Source organism: Schistosoma haematobium, chromosome 4 (genome assembly GCF_000699445.3).
Source record: "Schistosoma haematobium chromosome 4, whole genome shotgun sequence".
Lineage (NCBI taxonomy): Eukaryota > Metazoa > Platyhelminthes > Trematoda > Strigeidida > Schistosomatidae > Schistosoma > Schistosoma haematobium.
The window spans coordinates 17,048,852-17,064,803 of NC_067199.1; the positions used below are offsets into that span (position 1 = coordinate 17,048,852).

Below are 15,952 nucleotides of genomic sequence, written 5' to 3' on the forward strand. Positions count from 1 at the left end.
GTAAGAAAGCATATGAGTTTATTAGCCGATACCTGATCGATACAAACATTGGATAAAAAGAAAAGTTAGCCAATTCATATTAAGACCTGATGCATTCTTGTCAGCCGAATGATTTTATTAATATTCTTTCAATCAATTATTCTGACTTTTTAAATGACAAAGATGCACTGTTTACACAATAACGTAAACCGGTTGGTTTAGGTCCATCTTCGAACACATGGCCTAGATGAGCGCCACACTATTGGAAAAAATAAAAAATGTGAATAATTTTTAGAACTAGACTAATTCGATTAAAAATGATATCATGGAAAAAGGTTGATTATTTAAGTATATCGCTACAGAAAGTCTAACAGAAAATAAAATTCTCCGAAACGGTCTTATAAAAATTATATTCATATGAATACTATGATTTTAAAGAAGTAATTGCATGACTTCATTATACTTTAGCTTAGGAGGATTACAGTAAAATAGGCAAAATCACGACAATAGTAGCCATTCAAGTAGTTTGTGAAAAGTACTGCGGTGGAAAGAACCTTCAAACTCTAAAAGTCAGCAAGTGAGGACACAAAATCTAATATAATTGAACAACTTGAAGTGACGGATCTGCATAGAAATATCCATTTTTTTCTCCGAGAAACATATTTTTATCAACAGTTATTCACCAATTTTTCCCTGGTCGTTAAAAACGCTCAACACTTCTCACAATACTAAACAAGTCATCGTAATTTTTTCTGTACGAAATTCCGTCCAAATTCGAACGATTGGTTCTACAATAGTTGGTTGCTGAACGTATGAAAGACACCACAAATGGAATTATACTTGTAAAATTCTCAGCAATCGAAATTAAGAATAACTTGAACGCTTCATTAAGAAGTATAGTTCGAGCTTCTTTAGGGAAACAATCAGAATTATAGAAAATAAGTATAGTCAAAAAAATAACTGTGTACCACCACCAAACAATTGTTCAGTCATGTTAAGAGCTGTTCAGTAGAGGTTTATAAAATTCTAATAAAGACAGTCCAAGGACTTCATATTTAGGTAAACCCGCGCAATCTAAGTAGACAAGGCGGAGTACAATTAGCTGCACTACAGCAGCTAAATATCCTTTCTTCATCTCATGTATTGTAGACAACGATATACATTCAATTCCCTCGTCAGTCATTATGTTTGAAACGAGTCTCTTGAGGACAGGAACACAAACATCCATTTATTCTCAAACCATGTATGCTGTGAAAAGTTTAGTTCGTGGCTATCAAACAAACCGTTTAATTCATTCTCCACCATGATCTGAAGCAACATATGACCAACAGTTTTCTTGTAAGCTCTGTATACATGTTCTTACATTTCTTAACAAACTACATTTCAAATGAAATGACTTATGTCTACACCTTGAAAACTCGTACTGAACATTTAAACAAGACTAGTCAATCATTAAAAAGGAAGAATATATTTGTAAAATCTCAGCGAATGAATTTGAAGTAAATCCAACGTTTCGCCTGGCAATCTGGTCCAAGCTTTTTCAAGGAAAATATAATCGAACAACAAAATTATCGAATATAAATAGGTACATGGTTCTTCGGTTTACTGTATACTGAATAAGTCATCCAATCAACGTGAAGGATTTTTTTATAAATAGGTATTTGCATTAATGTGTAAGAGACATGTTTATATGAAAATAATATGAAAAATAATAATAAAGGTCAACCAAATAAAAGTTCATTTGAAAATAATCAAGGGAAAGAATGAGAAAAAATTGTCGTGTTATCCTAGGCCATAGAATGACTTAAGGATTACAAAGTAAATTCAAGGTTATGACAAATTGTTTTTGTACTCATAAGGACAAGGTATGTGTTATGGAACCAAAAAGTGTTAAGACAACAGGATGTGTTTATACGCAAGTGATGTGAGAAGAAATTTCAATCAACTAAATATTGACTACGGTCTGTGTATATTAAGAAAACATATCATTTTTATATATCAAATGAATCAAAAATGCCACAGCCTGCATTAAATGAAGATGAATAAATAAGATAAGTAAACAAAATAAAAGACTGAATTCAAAGAGGAATGTATATGTAATTGAAAGTGTTTGATATTTTTAATGTCCCAGTCAATTGTTTAACATATTCAGATAAGATAACGGATTTGAATCGTTGAACGTATTATCTATCAATTAGTTACTATGACATAGATATATCGAAATGAAATAAGGAGATCAGGTTTACTTATTAATTATTAGTTGCCAAGGGACAGCTAGTTGTATTCCATCTCTCCTATTAATATTGTTTGAATTAGCCCATATGTGTAGGGCTTCGGCTGTTAGTCGTTCTTTGTAGGAATTAAATCCTTTTTGAATGATTCTCGCGCCATTGAAATCAACTGTATGACCCGATTCAATCGAGTGTAATGCTATCGCTGATCTGTTCTCAAGCTTTTTTACATCAATTGAGGATTTAGGAATGTGCTTTAAGCACAGTTTGTGTTCCTTCACCCTCACATTCAGTTGCCTTGATGTTTCACCTATATACGTTGCATTACAGTCATTACATTTGATTTCATAAACACAATTCTGTTGATCATCCTTGTGTATTGGATCTAGTCAATCGTTTAGTACATAGTTATTCTGCGACCTTATTTGTAGTCGATCACCCTGATATTTGTTTATTTCCTTCAAGATCGGACTAGACTGTCGATTGAAGCGTTGTGGTTCTTTTCCCACTCAATTGCTGAACCTCTGATAAATCTAATGTCAGCCTGTAATTCACTGTAATCTAAGAAACTCACCCAATAAAAGTACAACCTTAACTGTATCTTCTGCTGTCTGAAAATTATAACAATCTATTTGTATTGTAAATGGAATGTAAATTTCCCACATGAGAATAACGTGACAGACAGTATTGAAAAGCAAGTAATAGACTCATTTGAACCGATTAAACAAGGTTTTATTTTAGAAAGTGTTCAGAATGTTGAGACCTACAGGAACCACAACACTAAGGCTATAAGGTCTGACAAAAAATACATAAAAGTGGTTTGCCTCTTCAACTCGTTTCGATATGAATAACTCAGCCTATCATATAAGAGCAAAATGGTTAGTGAAAGTTCTTAAACCGTTCCACAAAGAAATCGTTTCATATGCATTGAACTAATAGAGAGACGCAAGGAAACCTTAATTCCCGTATCTGCAAGAAAATAGTTAGTTCTTAGATGCACGACGAACTTCCACTTCTGTATCGACAATGAATACGATAGGCAATTGGATGGTGTAGCCATGGGGTCACCATTACGCACTCCTTTGGCAAACATTTTCTCTTGGAAAAATGGAAAATGAACCATTTAAAGACATAATCAATCATTTAACATTCTACTGTCATTATGTAGATGATACTTTCACAGTTTTAAAAAAACAGACGGGAGAAGAATAATTTACTTGTTACATTTGATAGCACTCATCCATTTATTACTTTTACACTTGAGAAGAAACATAGTGATAGCATATCGTCTCTAGATATCCGACTAACAAGAGTAGATAGGACATTAAAGAGAGGGATACATAGAAAGTTTACAGTTGGGCAATATACTTATTTCTATAGTGCTGTACCAATCAGATATAAAAGAAACCTAATAAAAATTCCGACTCATTGTGTTAGAATGATTTGTTTTGATGACACAATTGTAGATGAAATGATTAATATTCGTAACCTGCTTAGTAGGAATGGATATACAACGGAATGCAACAGCAAACACGTGAATGAAAGGAAAAGAAGAATGAAAGTAACTACCGTTCAGAAGTTAATGTTCCCAACATTACTATTCGTAAGTGATGCTACCGGGAAAATTGTAACTCAAAGGTTAAGAAATGAAGTGTAGAAAACAATTACTGCAGTCTAAATGAATGCGGTTTCTGAAATCGCTCGGTAATCAAAATCATCAATAAAAACAAACAGCCTGAATTCGCCACGTCCATGTGTATTTATCAATTCATCCGCTCCTGTAGAAACAGTTATAAAAGGCGCATGGTCAGGTAAGTCCGTCATCGCATAGCGAAACACCAACCATCTTGGTTGGGTAAAGGAAAAGCAGCAGTTCTATACTCGCTCATTTGGTGAACATAGGACGTCAAGTTAACTTAAAAAAGCATTCAAAGCTATCTAATATATTTTATCAAATTTACCACATAATTGAGTTCAGCTTTTGCAGATTGCTGAGGCTATCAGAATCCATGTTCATAAACCTAACCTACGAATCCAAAAGAAGTTCGTACAACCATTCTCGCCATCCTGCCTATCGGTATAGGAATAAGTTTTAACTGAACTTCGATCGAACCCCCTCTTCTGAGAATACTCTAGCAATTTTCAAATTTCTTTTACTTTTGCAATTTAACGTTCTCAACATGTTTCTTGATTTCTACAGAGTTACTATAATACTGACCTTTCATCTAAATATTGTGTTAATTCCTTTTATTCACTATGCAACGTAGCAACTGTTTAATTTTACGGATAACTACTTTGATCTTTTTAATCCTTAATATTATTTTGTAATCATTGTTACACTATATAATTACTACGTTATTCAACTACTCGATGAGTATTATTTCATTGTTGTAAACCATACATATATAAATTAGTGAAGAGGTATGATGAAAACTAATTGAAAAGAAAACATTTCTTCGCTCTATTCGTTCTTTTTAATAACTGACAAGACATTTAGGTTATTTTAATGCATAAAGGAACTTAATCAAAAGTTTAACAAAATTCCTTACTTTCAGCTAAGGTGATTAACTTTTGCAGTGTATATACAATACGACTAGAGAAAATGCTGAGACACATTTCTCTTAACATGAAAATTACATTTATTTATTAAATACTACTGAATACAAAGTAAGATATCATACTTTTCAGTGAACACATACATACCTGTTTACATGAGATTTCTATTCTCATCGAGTCCAGTGAATTATCTTCTGTTCTAGTAACATTTGTTTGCGAATCGTCTCGCCCGTTTGATCCATAAACTTGATAAAATGATGGCCAACCTGACCCACTGTCGAACTTTGCAGATGAGCTGAAAAAAAGCAATGGTATCTATTGACTGATGTTTAGAAAGTTTAGATATATTGATATGTAAAAATTCATTAGATAGATATAAATGCTGAATTATCTATTCTTCAAAGCATTGAAAATAAAGATTGCTAATTATTGTTAAACATTTTACCAAAGTAATAATAAGGATTATGTCTGATTGAGTTAATTCGGTAGTATTTTGTATTTTTAAAACGGTAAAAAATAGCAATGACTGTCAGTCATTTGTGATGCGTCAAAAGTGCATAAATTACAATTGAGTTACAATAAACTCTGGAAGTGTTTGCTGATCATTTCTGTTTGTGAAAATGGTTACGAATATTTTAACTATGTAACGTTTCATTTCTTTGTTTATATGAAGGCGATTTTAGAAGCTTTCATGAATCAGTCAGTTAGCTGCAACGTAGGACCAGGCATCGGTCCAAGTTGCCACACCTCATTAACACAACAATATGAACACCAAATTCATAGAAGCAGTAGATTGTGTATAAAAGTATAGTACGGGGAGAAAGAATTAGTTCGTACAAAGAAAGGTACAAAGTAATCTCATGGTTTAAGGGAGTGTGTACAAGAGAGTGTATACAACTACGCCATTGTGATAGATTCTGAGCCATGTCACCAAGAGTCTCCAACCATTGGTTACGATAGTCATGCGGACCCCAACCAAGTAGTTTGCATCTACCAACATGGCTCAGATCACAAGTTAGTGACTTCAAGCACTGATGCCACGTTTTGGTTTGGTCGCCACTAACTTTCTTCCAACCATCCCCAACACTAGTCAGCATTGTGCGTCGTGATAATCAGTGTTCAGGCATACGTAACACGTAGCCCAACGATCTCAGTCGATGAAGATTCACAACCTCATCAGCTGATTTACCATCATTCCCTAATACCCTGCATCTAACCTCACTATTACTTACTCGATGATGAATAATTATAATGCGATCATAGTCGACACTGTGATATGAGATTCAACTAAGTAATCGAATTTTATAGATTTTCTTAGGCGTTTCAAGACCAAGTGATATTGTCATAGTGTTCTGATATTCAATAAATAAAAAGTTTATTTTACGCATACTGCATCGCAATCAACACTGTTGGATCCTAAATTCGAACAGAAATAACATCCCATGTGAAATAGTGTTTTACACTCTTAAAGCTCTTTAAGGCATAGTGTTAGTAAAAACGATCTATTTTATATTCAACAAGACAATTCAAAACCAATGATCACTCCTTCAATCAAAGTAGTGAAAAAACTTTTGTTAGAATGCATGTCTATGATGGAATGCTTTTCGCTCATTAATATTAAGTCGAAATGTGTTATTGGTTAGAAGTGTTAGGATGTATACATTGTCATTAATTTCAACAGTAGTTGCCATTTTTCAAATAATCGTTATACCATGAACTTACAACCAACATCAATCTGTTGTTCTTGTACATCACACATGAAACAAGTGTTGTAAGGAATTGACCTTTATTACTGACAACTTACGTATCTATAAAATTCACCAAAGACACAAATATATAGTGAGAGATTTTGGTGTAACACTTCAGTCTATGTATGTGCAAATCCTCATAAATAAGAATAGAATTTGATTAAAGTTGGCAGGATATAGTAATGCTGCCGAAATAAGCGAAATACGTGAATTTTTGGTTGTAAATGTTTGGACATAACAAATTAAAAGGAATAAAATCACATGCAATTTGTAAGTTATAAAAGACAAAAAAGTAAAACGACTTCAAATAAAATCACGAAAATCTAAAGGAAACTAATTTTATAGCAGTGAAGCTAATTGTACATACATATGTCATTGTAGTGCTTTTATTGCTTCTCAGATGTATTTAGGTCGAATCTTAGCAATGACATTGAGTAACGAATCCGAAGGTAGGTAGTTAAGGTTAACAAAGTATATTTAATAACTCTGAACTGCTTTTAACTCACCATAAAATCCGCTCCTTCTCGTGTCTAAGGATGTTCTTCTGTGAATAGTACCTAGCTTTACAAGAACAGGACAAGTGTATCTAAGTATTATCCGAGGTAATTTGTAGGTTGGATGAACAGATGAGTATCCTAAGTAAACTATCTAAGTCTCAGCCTTCATTGAAGTTTACAAAAGTATTTCCAACATACACTCCATATGCATTAAAACCCTTTATTTTATATGAAACTTTCGTCTTTTAAATCACTTCAATCAAATGGAAAATTACTTGGCATACAAACTTGTTTCATCTTAGTATATATATATCCAGCTACTAGTTACAGTGGATTCTCAATCGGAATTCATCGGCCGTCTTTATTCAAGTCATAACTAACAGTCACTCGTTTCGTAGAACTTAAAACAATCTTTTTTTCATAATGATTGCCATGTGACTTACCTTGGATGCTGATCTTTAACAGTTAACAGATTTTCTATAATGATTTGATAACACACAAAAATAAGTTATCAACACGGTCGTGATTCATAGCTAGTCAAATTAATTTAGATCTACCTCTTATATATTTACAGTTAGTATCATTGTAAACTAACTGGACGTTGTAAGGAGTTAATTTTATAATACTTTATACTTACACAGTTATGTAAAACAAATTCATACTTTCGCACTGGTGCTATTTACGATGAGTAAATTCACAAGCATTAAATCGTAAGGGTAACACATACTTCAGATTACTGATTGGTGGCTTAGTGGTTAAGGCGTTCGACCTTCAAAACACTAAATAGCAGGTTCAAACCTCAACTTATTTGCGTCGGTTTGAACAACTGCACATTCTGGTTTTCAAGAAACGTCTGACTTACAGCAGAGTACATTCGGTGCGATAAAAAGTAAAACAGTTCTTATAAGAAATTTCGTCTAAATTTGATCGAATAGTTTCACAGTATTTGAGCGCCGAGTTGACGTCAGACATTAAAGAGGAAGAACGTATTTGCAAAATCTCAGTGAATGAATTTGAAGTAAATCCAACGTTTCGCCTGGTAATCTGGTCCAAGCTCTTTCGAGAAAATATAATCAAACATCAAAATTATCAAACATAAATAGGTACATGGTTCTCTGATTAACTGTATATTAAATAGGTCATCCAATCAACGTTAAAAATGTTTAAAGTAGGTATTCGCTTTAGTGTGTAAGGGACATGTGGTATGAAACGAAAAGTGCTAAGACAACAGATGGTGTGTATACGTACGTGGTGTGAGAAATTTCATTCAGCATATATTGTCTCTAGTCGGTGAATTTTTAAGAAAACATACAATTTTTATATATGATATGAATCAAATATGTCACAGTATGCATGAAATGAAGATAACCAAAATAAAGGAATGAATTCAAAGAGGAAGAATGTATTTGTAAATGAATGTTTGTGTTATTTTTCATTTTTTCAGTTAACTATTTAACATATTCAGATAAGACAACTGATCAGAATTGTTGAATGTAATTGCTGTTATTCAGATAATAAGAGATAAAATAGAATAAGGAGTTCATGTTTACTTATTAATTATTAGTTGCCATAGGACAGCTAACTGTATTCCATCTTTCCTATTAATAATATTTCAATTTGCCTATATGTGTAGGGCTTCTGTTGTTAGTCTTTCTTTGTAAGAATTAGAACTTTTTTGAAAGGTTCTTGTGCCAATGGAATCAATCGTATGTCCCGAGTCTATTGAGTTTAATGCTACTGCTGATTTGTTTTCGAGTTTTTCTTACATCGTCTGAAAATTTAGGAACGTGCTTTAAGCATAGTTTGTGTTCCTTCAGAATCACATTCAGTTGTCTTGATGTTTCACCTACATATGCGGAATTAAAGCCTCTATATTTGATTTTATAAACACTTAAGTATACACACCATCTGTTGTCTTAGCACTTTTCGTTTCATACCACATGTCCCTTACACACTAAAGCGAATACCTACTTTAAACATTTTTAGCGTTGATTGGATGACCTATTTAATATACAGTTAATCAGAGAACCATGTACCTATTTATGTTTGATAATTTTGATGTTTGATTATATTTTCTCGAAAGAGCTTGGACCAGATTACCAGGCGAAACGTTGGATTTACTTCAAATTCATTCACTGAGATTTTACAAACACATTCTTCCTCTTAAAAAAGGTCTTTCCTTAAACTCTTTCAGTCAGTTTTTAATCAGAGTAAGGTCTGTCACAAATATACACCGGATCAAGTTTAAACGGCTGTCACCAGCATTGCGATAGAAACTATTAACAAGGTGAATATTTAGAAGTAGAGATAACGGTACTATCAATAATAGTCAATGAGACTAAAGTTTGAAGATGCCGAATAAAATCAAGCAATAGAAAGTAAGGAATCATAGCGAAAGTCAAAATGTTGAGGAAAAAAACAAGAAAACGAACACACAGGTCCCATCATGATAGATTTCAACCCATAACCGTGGGAATTCTTAACCTTTTCTTTGAGTTTACGTAACTACGCTTGGATTATGACGGTGAAATATTTGAGAAGGATCACAAAACAAATAGAACGAGATTTTCAAAATCTGAATTTCAGAGTAAATTTTCAAATTCTAGGCATAATTACAACGTATACGGAAATGTGTAGTTCGATCGATAATACAACAACAAAGAATCTTCACCAGAACAAAACACCTGTCCTGATATCTGATGCATTCAAGTATTAAAAATCAATGCGTACGATATTTAACAATTCCGTTTGATGTGATTCCATTTAGATGAGAGAGGAAATGGATACAGATATGCAGTAAACATCTAGTCTCTCCTGCTTCGGTTTGGGCACCCGGGTAGTATCACAGCCCTCACACATATCAAATGAGATTTGTGTGGCGCATATATATTTGATGCCTCCTTGTACCAATATCTATGTGTTAAAATAAATAAATAAAATAAACATCTAGTCTGAAACAGATATGAAACTCAATGTAAAGAATATTTTTACGTCTTTTATAATGTATATTAATAGAGTATGAATATTACCGGCTATTATAGTTATTGCATTACTAAACCATCAAAACTGATATCAAATTTTCCACTGAATAGCTATTTAATGAAAACGACTTACTCAAAAAGTTTTGATCCGCAACATACACAAAGGTATTCACCCTTTTCTTTATTATGGTAATATTCACCGGTGAAAGGCTACATAAAAAGTTAAATCGAAATCCTGTAATTACTGCTTCTGTGCCTTTAAGACGAGCTACTCGATACTGTTCGGCGTTCAAAACACATTTCCACTCTTCGTCTGACTTTTTCGTAGACATTCTGAAAAAGAAACTTGCGTTAACACGTGGGATTTTACTTAATGATTACATAAAGCTATTCATCATCTCACCTGAATAATTGCATACAAAAGAGAACTGAAGTAACACTAAGACGTTCAAGTTCGTTTATACCTAGGACTCCTAAAACAGAAAAAACAGTGGATGGAATTATTTTACAAACCACCATACGAAGCTCTGAAAAAAGTGTATTTCAGCTGTGATACTACCCATTGGTTTAGAATTAAGTATCTAAATCAGTAACCACAACGGTACTAATGTTTTGGATGTTAAATAACTCACGAAACTCCCACAGAATCCATAAGTTCACATTTACTAACCTTTGAAAAATATAGACGAGTAATTATACAAAAGAGAAGACGTGTCATTTAATCGTGTATGTTTACAATTAAAAATTCAATAGGTACTGGTTCCTGCAAATATATAATGACATCAGTATGTCGTGAAGTCTTATTTTCAGGTAAGGGGATTCGCTAAAGACTAATTGTCAGTGTAAGAACAACGGAAAGCACCTAACCTATACAGATATTACTTATGAATTTAATCTAAACACATCAGCGTTTTGTGGGAAGCATACATTCAAGTGGCTACTGATGAGCCCTGAGTCAATCACAATCAAGAGAATCACATGTTTATTCATTTAAAATGCAACGCTTTCTATAAGCGCAGGGATACGACAATGAGAAAATGAACATCGTTTTCGAATACATACAAGCATGAACATTTGAAAGCTGATATCGTTAAACGGGTAAATGTCGTCATATTTATTAAAAATGAAAGTGACATAAATTCTTATTGCACACTCACTGATAATCAAGCAGTCAAAATTCAAAACTCAAATAAACCACCAACATATGTCAGTCGAAAATATGTTGAACGTAAAGTAAACAATTGGGAGAAAACTGAGCACAAAAAAGTCAAAACTTTCAATCAAAGCAATAAGAAAGCACAGCAATGTCTCAGAATGTCCAAAGAAATGGTTGACTTGGAGTCGTAAATTTGTGTGGACGACGTTAAAAACCATCAAATGTCTACAACCATACCACACTGTTCCTGCTATCTTGACGTGGCGGTCGAGCATGCCAAACAGGCAGGTTATAACAGTTGGAACAACAGTTCTACAAGTTCCTACTGTACCAGGCAGGTCACTTGAAGAGCCGTAACCAACCCAATGTCTGAGTGCTAAATCGTACTACGGACTATAGAGTTGTGAGAGTAGCAAGCCTATTTTCTCAGACCAAAAGAATAACAGCGATGCTGCATTCCCAAAAATAGAAAGAGAGGTTAGAAAAGGTCGATGACATCCTACATAATATCCACTATAAGTCAATCTATAAGAAATCTTCGAACATGTGGACACCAGGAAGTGATAACCACCCTCATACATTTGAAACCATCAAAGACCTGTAAAAGCCCAAATCAATAAGTAAAGCGCTTTGAAAACACTCTTTAAGCTCCAGTAAAATGGTTATACTAACCCTCATACCTGCATTTATCGATTTAGCAACCACAGAATAATAGTGACAAATAAATCTAGGAAATAAATGTCTATATTTATGCGAAATTATATTATTCATCTCAATCATTAACGTCTCTGCTAATATCCATTGAGTTAACTTATACATTGAGTACAACGCATATAATAGTTGGATAAAATTGTCACCTACTTGTGTCGTCCCAAGTTATCTTTAGCATTGATTGTTTGGTTTAAATCCCAAACTAGTCTAAATGTTTTTTATCGCCTGCATGAATAAGGTTCTGATATATCGGCAATCAGGGATTTTTCTCTCCCAGTGAACTGGTCTAACACGATAACTAAGTCTGTTGAAAAGACATTGGGGAGAATTCGATCCTCATAACATGAATTGACAACTCCTACATATTATGGTCGATTTCAATAGGGCCATCTCAGAGATCCCTATAGATGATTTGGCGAAATTCGCTTTCTGGAGTAGGATGTGGGATTTTTAAAACGGAACACCATCCAGCCAACAACTTATCGGGTCTTCCATAGCACTGGAGAAGCTGATTCGCTGGAAACACAGAGAGGATAAAACGGATCGAAATCGTTATTCTACTATATCTAGAGAGCTGATACAAGAAGCGATGGACTCTCCATAAATTTACTGTGAAAATTTATTTACGCTTGCGGAATGTGAAGGGTAAAACACGAAGCAAAATGTGGAATGCAAGTTTAGCAACACCCAAGTTTATAATCACCCATGCTAACATCACTAGAAATTTCAACATAAACGGCTAAGTATTTTTCATGTAGGAATATTAAGCTGGAGGGAAACTCAAGCTTCAGGCTAAAAAGAAAATATATTGACAAATCTACTTATGATACCCAATGATCACATCACATAAATCTTTGAGTAATTGAGGATCTGCATCGCTTCTCGGCTCTCTGAGCTAAGATCATGTGTAGTATCTGTTCTTTGCAGTGTAAGCAAGTAATGAGCTGATGCTATATTAGCTCCTGTCTTGGTTCTCTTCCTAGTAGGTCGTAAGCAAGAAGTAAGAATAAATTCCAAGTGCTCCATCTGGAGACCAGTACTTAGTGGAGTACCCCAAGGTTCCGTCCTAGGTCCTTTACTTTTTATAATGTACGTTAATGATCTTACAAGTATAGTACAGTCTCCAATGTTATTATACGCTGACGATGTAAAAATTTGGCGAGTTATAACTGGAGACAAAGACGCATTTACTCTTCAGGCGGACTTAAATAATATGATAAACTGGTCTAAAGAGTGGCTAATGCCTATCAACTCGGAAAAGTGTGTCTACATGCACTTGGGGGATTCAAAGGTTAAAACGTACAACATAGGGGATGTGTCATTACCCGTAGTCCGGTCTCATAAGGACCTAGGGGTGACAGTGAGCAATGATCTTAAGACGACGGCCCATTGCCGGGAGGTCGCAGTTAAGGGGTTTCGAACCCTCTGGGCTTTAAAAAGGACATTCACTAAGCTTGATACTACCATGTTCACCACATTATACACATCCTTAGTGAGAACTAAGTTAGAGAACTGTGTTCAGGCTGCAAGCCCCTGTTTAAAAGGTGACTCAGACATACTAGAAAAGGTACAGAGGGCAGCTACGCGTGCAATTCCGGAACTCCGGGGTTTATCATATAAAGAGCGGCTTGAAAAACTGAACCTCTTTACTCTGTCCTATCGCAGACTAAGGGGAGATCTAATATTGATGTACAGAACACTAAGAAATGATTTCGGACCTAACTTATTCTCCCTCTTCCTTCCCACTAGATCGGGACACCTCAGAGGACATAGCAGGCGAGTAGAAAAGCCAAGAACGAACAAAATACCCGTGGCATACAGGTTTTCACACCGAGTCATCAATACTTGGAACCTGCTGCCTGAAGCAGTGGTATCCGCACCTTCAATTGACACTTTCAAGAGGAGACTGGACACACACATAAGCATACTAGAAAAGGAATAACACAGGCCGTAGGCCTTCTGTCCATACTACACAAATCTGAACCTGATTGTGTCAAAAGCAAGTCATTAGTGAACAGGAGTATTGGGCTACGTATACCGTACACTAAATTAAATAGTTCTCGAAGCAAGCGTCGGGACCAATGCAAATATCGTCAACATGAAGTAGTTGTTAATGGATACTTAACAACATGGACGATATAATGCGGCTTACTGAATTTAAACCCCAGCTTATAGGAGTCTACAGAGATGTCGAAACCTACACCATCAAGGCTATCACATCCACCATACCATACAGCAGGTTGACAGCCAGATGAACTCAAAATTTTCAGTATCAGGCGCATCTTTCATATCCCTTAAAACTCGGCTAACAATATATTTCATGCGTCCCACGTAGTGTGGGACTGGTAGTCACAAACATCTCATGTCGTCTTCAAGAAGGGAAAGTCAACGGTTCATCTACACCGATGAAGAAACTGTCATATATATTACGAGGGCGTCGGACAAAGACATTCACTAGAGATCACTGTAAATGAATCAGGGGACTAGGAAGAGACGGGAATAGAGTTGAAAGTTAGGACCTTAATGCACAACGCCCTTGAGCAATGAAATGACCTTGACAAGCTGACCGGCTGCTTATATTTTGCGCTGGTGTTTCTTCAATCCGAATCATTCAATGACTGTGCGTGAGGTATAATAAGCTCTTACCTAACGAGCTCTTGTTTGTTCTAGCAACTGGTCACTAATTTCAACAAAGAGATGTACCATTTGAAGCTATAAGTATCAAACGGAAAAGAATGAAGTTGAAGATGCCACTGGTATTCGTAGTTTAACAACACTTTAACCAGTAACACCTTCTAATGTGAATCGCACCCACCAAGTGAAATCAAAGAACAGAAGCGAGGGGGCTCGAAGATATATTTGATAGGCTATCAATAAATCGAGGATCGACTGGTCTAATCTGGCTAGCGATTGCAGGGGATGTTGAGCACGGCGTACTCAACCGTGATCCTTAAATAATCTCAGAGCTCCTCTCGAACAATGCTTATGAAGTTCTTTTGAATCGACGAGTAATGTCAAGGCTCAGCTCTTTATAACAAGTTGAATTCTTTGTGTAAAACTCCTAATTCTTAGATATTCCCTTGATTACTGTACGGCCACACCCTACCGTTTGTTTTTAGTTTAACTAGAAAGGAAGCTAAGATGTGCTGATGATGATTCCATTCTCTAAACGCTCGCTTTTGATTTAAATATATTTTTGAGAACAATGATCTTGTGTTTTGAAATGCTCCTTCTTTTTCTTTCTTTCTGGACTACAGTTCAAGTTTCTCTAATCAGGAAACCCATATCGGGACCGATTCCAAACTCGTCGGTTCGAACAAGCTTTCGGGTACAACTTGATAGTCGCATTCACCGACGCCCAGAAGTATTTTACCTCGCACATCAGTCGATCTTCTCATTTCAACATTTTTCATTCCGGTGTTCGGCTCCTCATGTACCTCTACCTACACTACTGACACATTCTTTGTCGTCCGTGGTCAAATTGTCGGTGCAGATATAATCAATCTTTTTACCAATCTACACCTGAAAAACATATTCTTCTGAGACAATAGTACTTTTGAAGTAAATGCAATTTGAGGTTTCAAGTTGGAGCGTATGTGCACGAGTTTATTAACCTTTATTTCATCCGCTTTAAGTTTTTACGCATGCACAAGTGTATTTCGACATGTACTTGCATCACTTATTTTTCTGTCTCAAGACGGCTATTTGTTTTTTTGGATTTATTTACTGCTATATATCACTCCTCCACCCTAGAGGGTAATGATGACCATAAGACGTGGAAAGCCAGAAGTTTCAACCCAATGATTATGCCGTTGATAAACACTTTCCTGATAGCTTGCTGTGCTTGGCAGCGTCTGACATTTTTTCCTTATTATAAGAGACCATGAAGAACAACATAGTAAAAAAAGAAAAGGTACAACGAAAGTTTCGATTCATCCTAAACATCGTTGCTCTTTTTCGTCTTTTCCAGCCGTCATGAGACAGAAAAATAAGTGATGCAAGTACATGTCGAAATACACTTGTGCATGCGTAAAAACTTAAAGCGGATGAAATAAAGGTTAATAAACTCGTGCACATACGCTCCAACTTGAAA

At 35.1% G+C, this 15,952-nt stretch overlaps 2 protein-coding genes across 5 annotated transcripts; one reads left to right on the forward strand and one right to left on the reverse strand.

The window, feature by feature from the left end:
* Window positions 1-14,444, reverse strand: MSRB2_1 (Peptide methionine sulfoxide reductase B2, chloroplastic). Of its 4 annotated transcripts, XM_051215827.1 has the most exons (7): window positions 14,379-14,444; window positions 12,010-12,375; window positions 10,396-10,465; window positions 10,238-10,325; window positions 10,126-10,202; window positions 4,914-5,061; window positions 2-238 (listed from the first exon to the last, which is right to left on the reverse strand). In XM_051215827.1, exons 2-7 carry the CDS (start codon window positions 12,035-12,037, stop codon window positions 137-139), a joined length of 513 nt encoding a protein of 170 aa, XP_051066363.1. In that variant the 5' UTR covers window positions 12,038-12,375; window positions 14,379-14,444; the 3' UTR covers window positions 2-136. The 4 variants fall into 4 exon arrangements, with proteins under 4 accessions (XP_051066361.1, XP_051066362.1, XP_051066363.1 ...); XM_051215828.1 differs by lacking the exon at window positions 12,010-12,375 and adding an exon at window positions 7,021-7,071 and having other exon boundaries at window positions 1-238; window positions 10,238-10,465; XM_051215829.1 differs by having other exon boundaries at window positions 1-238; window positions 10,238-10,465.
* MS3_00007537 (uncharacterized protein) lies at window positions 12,088-14,028 on the forward strand. The gene has a single exon (XM_051215831.1). It carries the CDS (start codon window positions 12,947-12,949, stop codon window positions 13,799-13,801), a length of 855 nt encoding a protein of 284 aa, XP_051066365.1. The 5' UTR covers window positions 12,088-12,946; the 3' UTR covers window positions 13,802-14,028.
* Window positions 14,445-15,952: the final 1,508 nt, after the last annotated feature.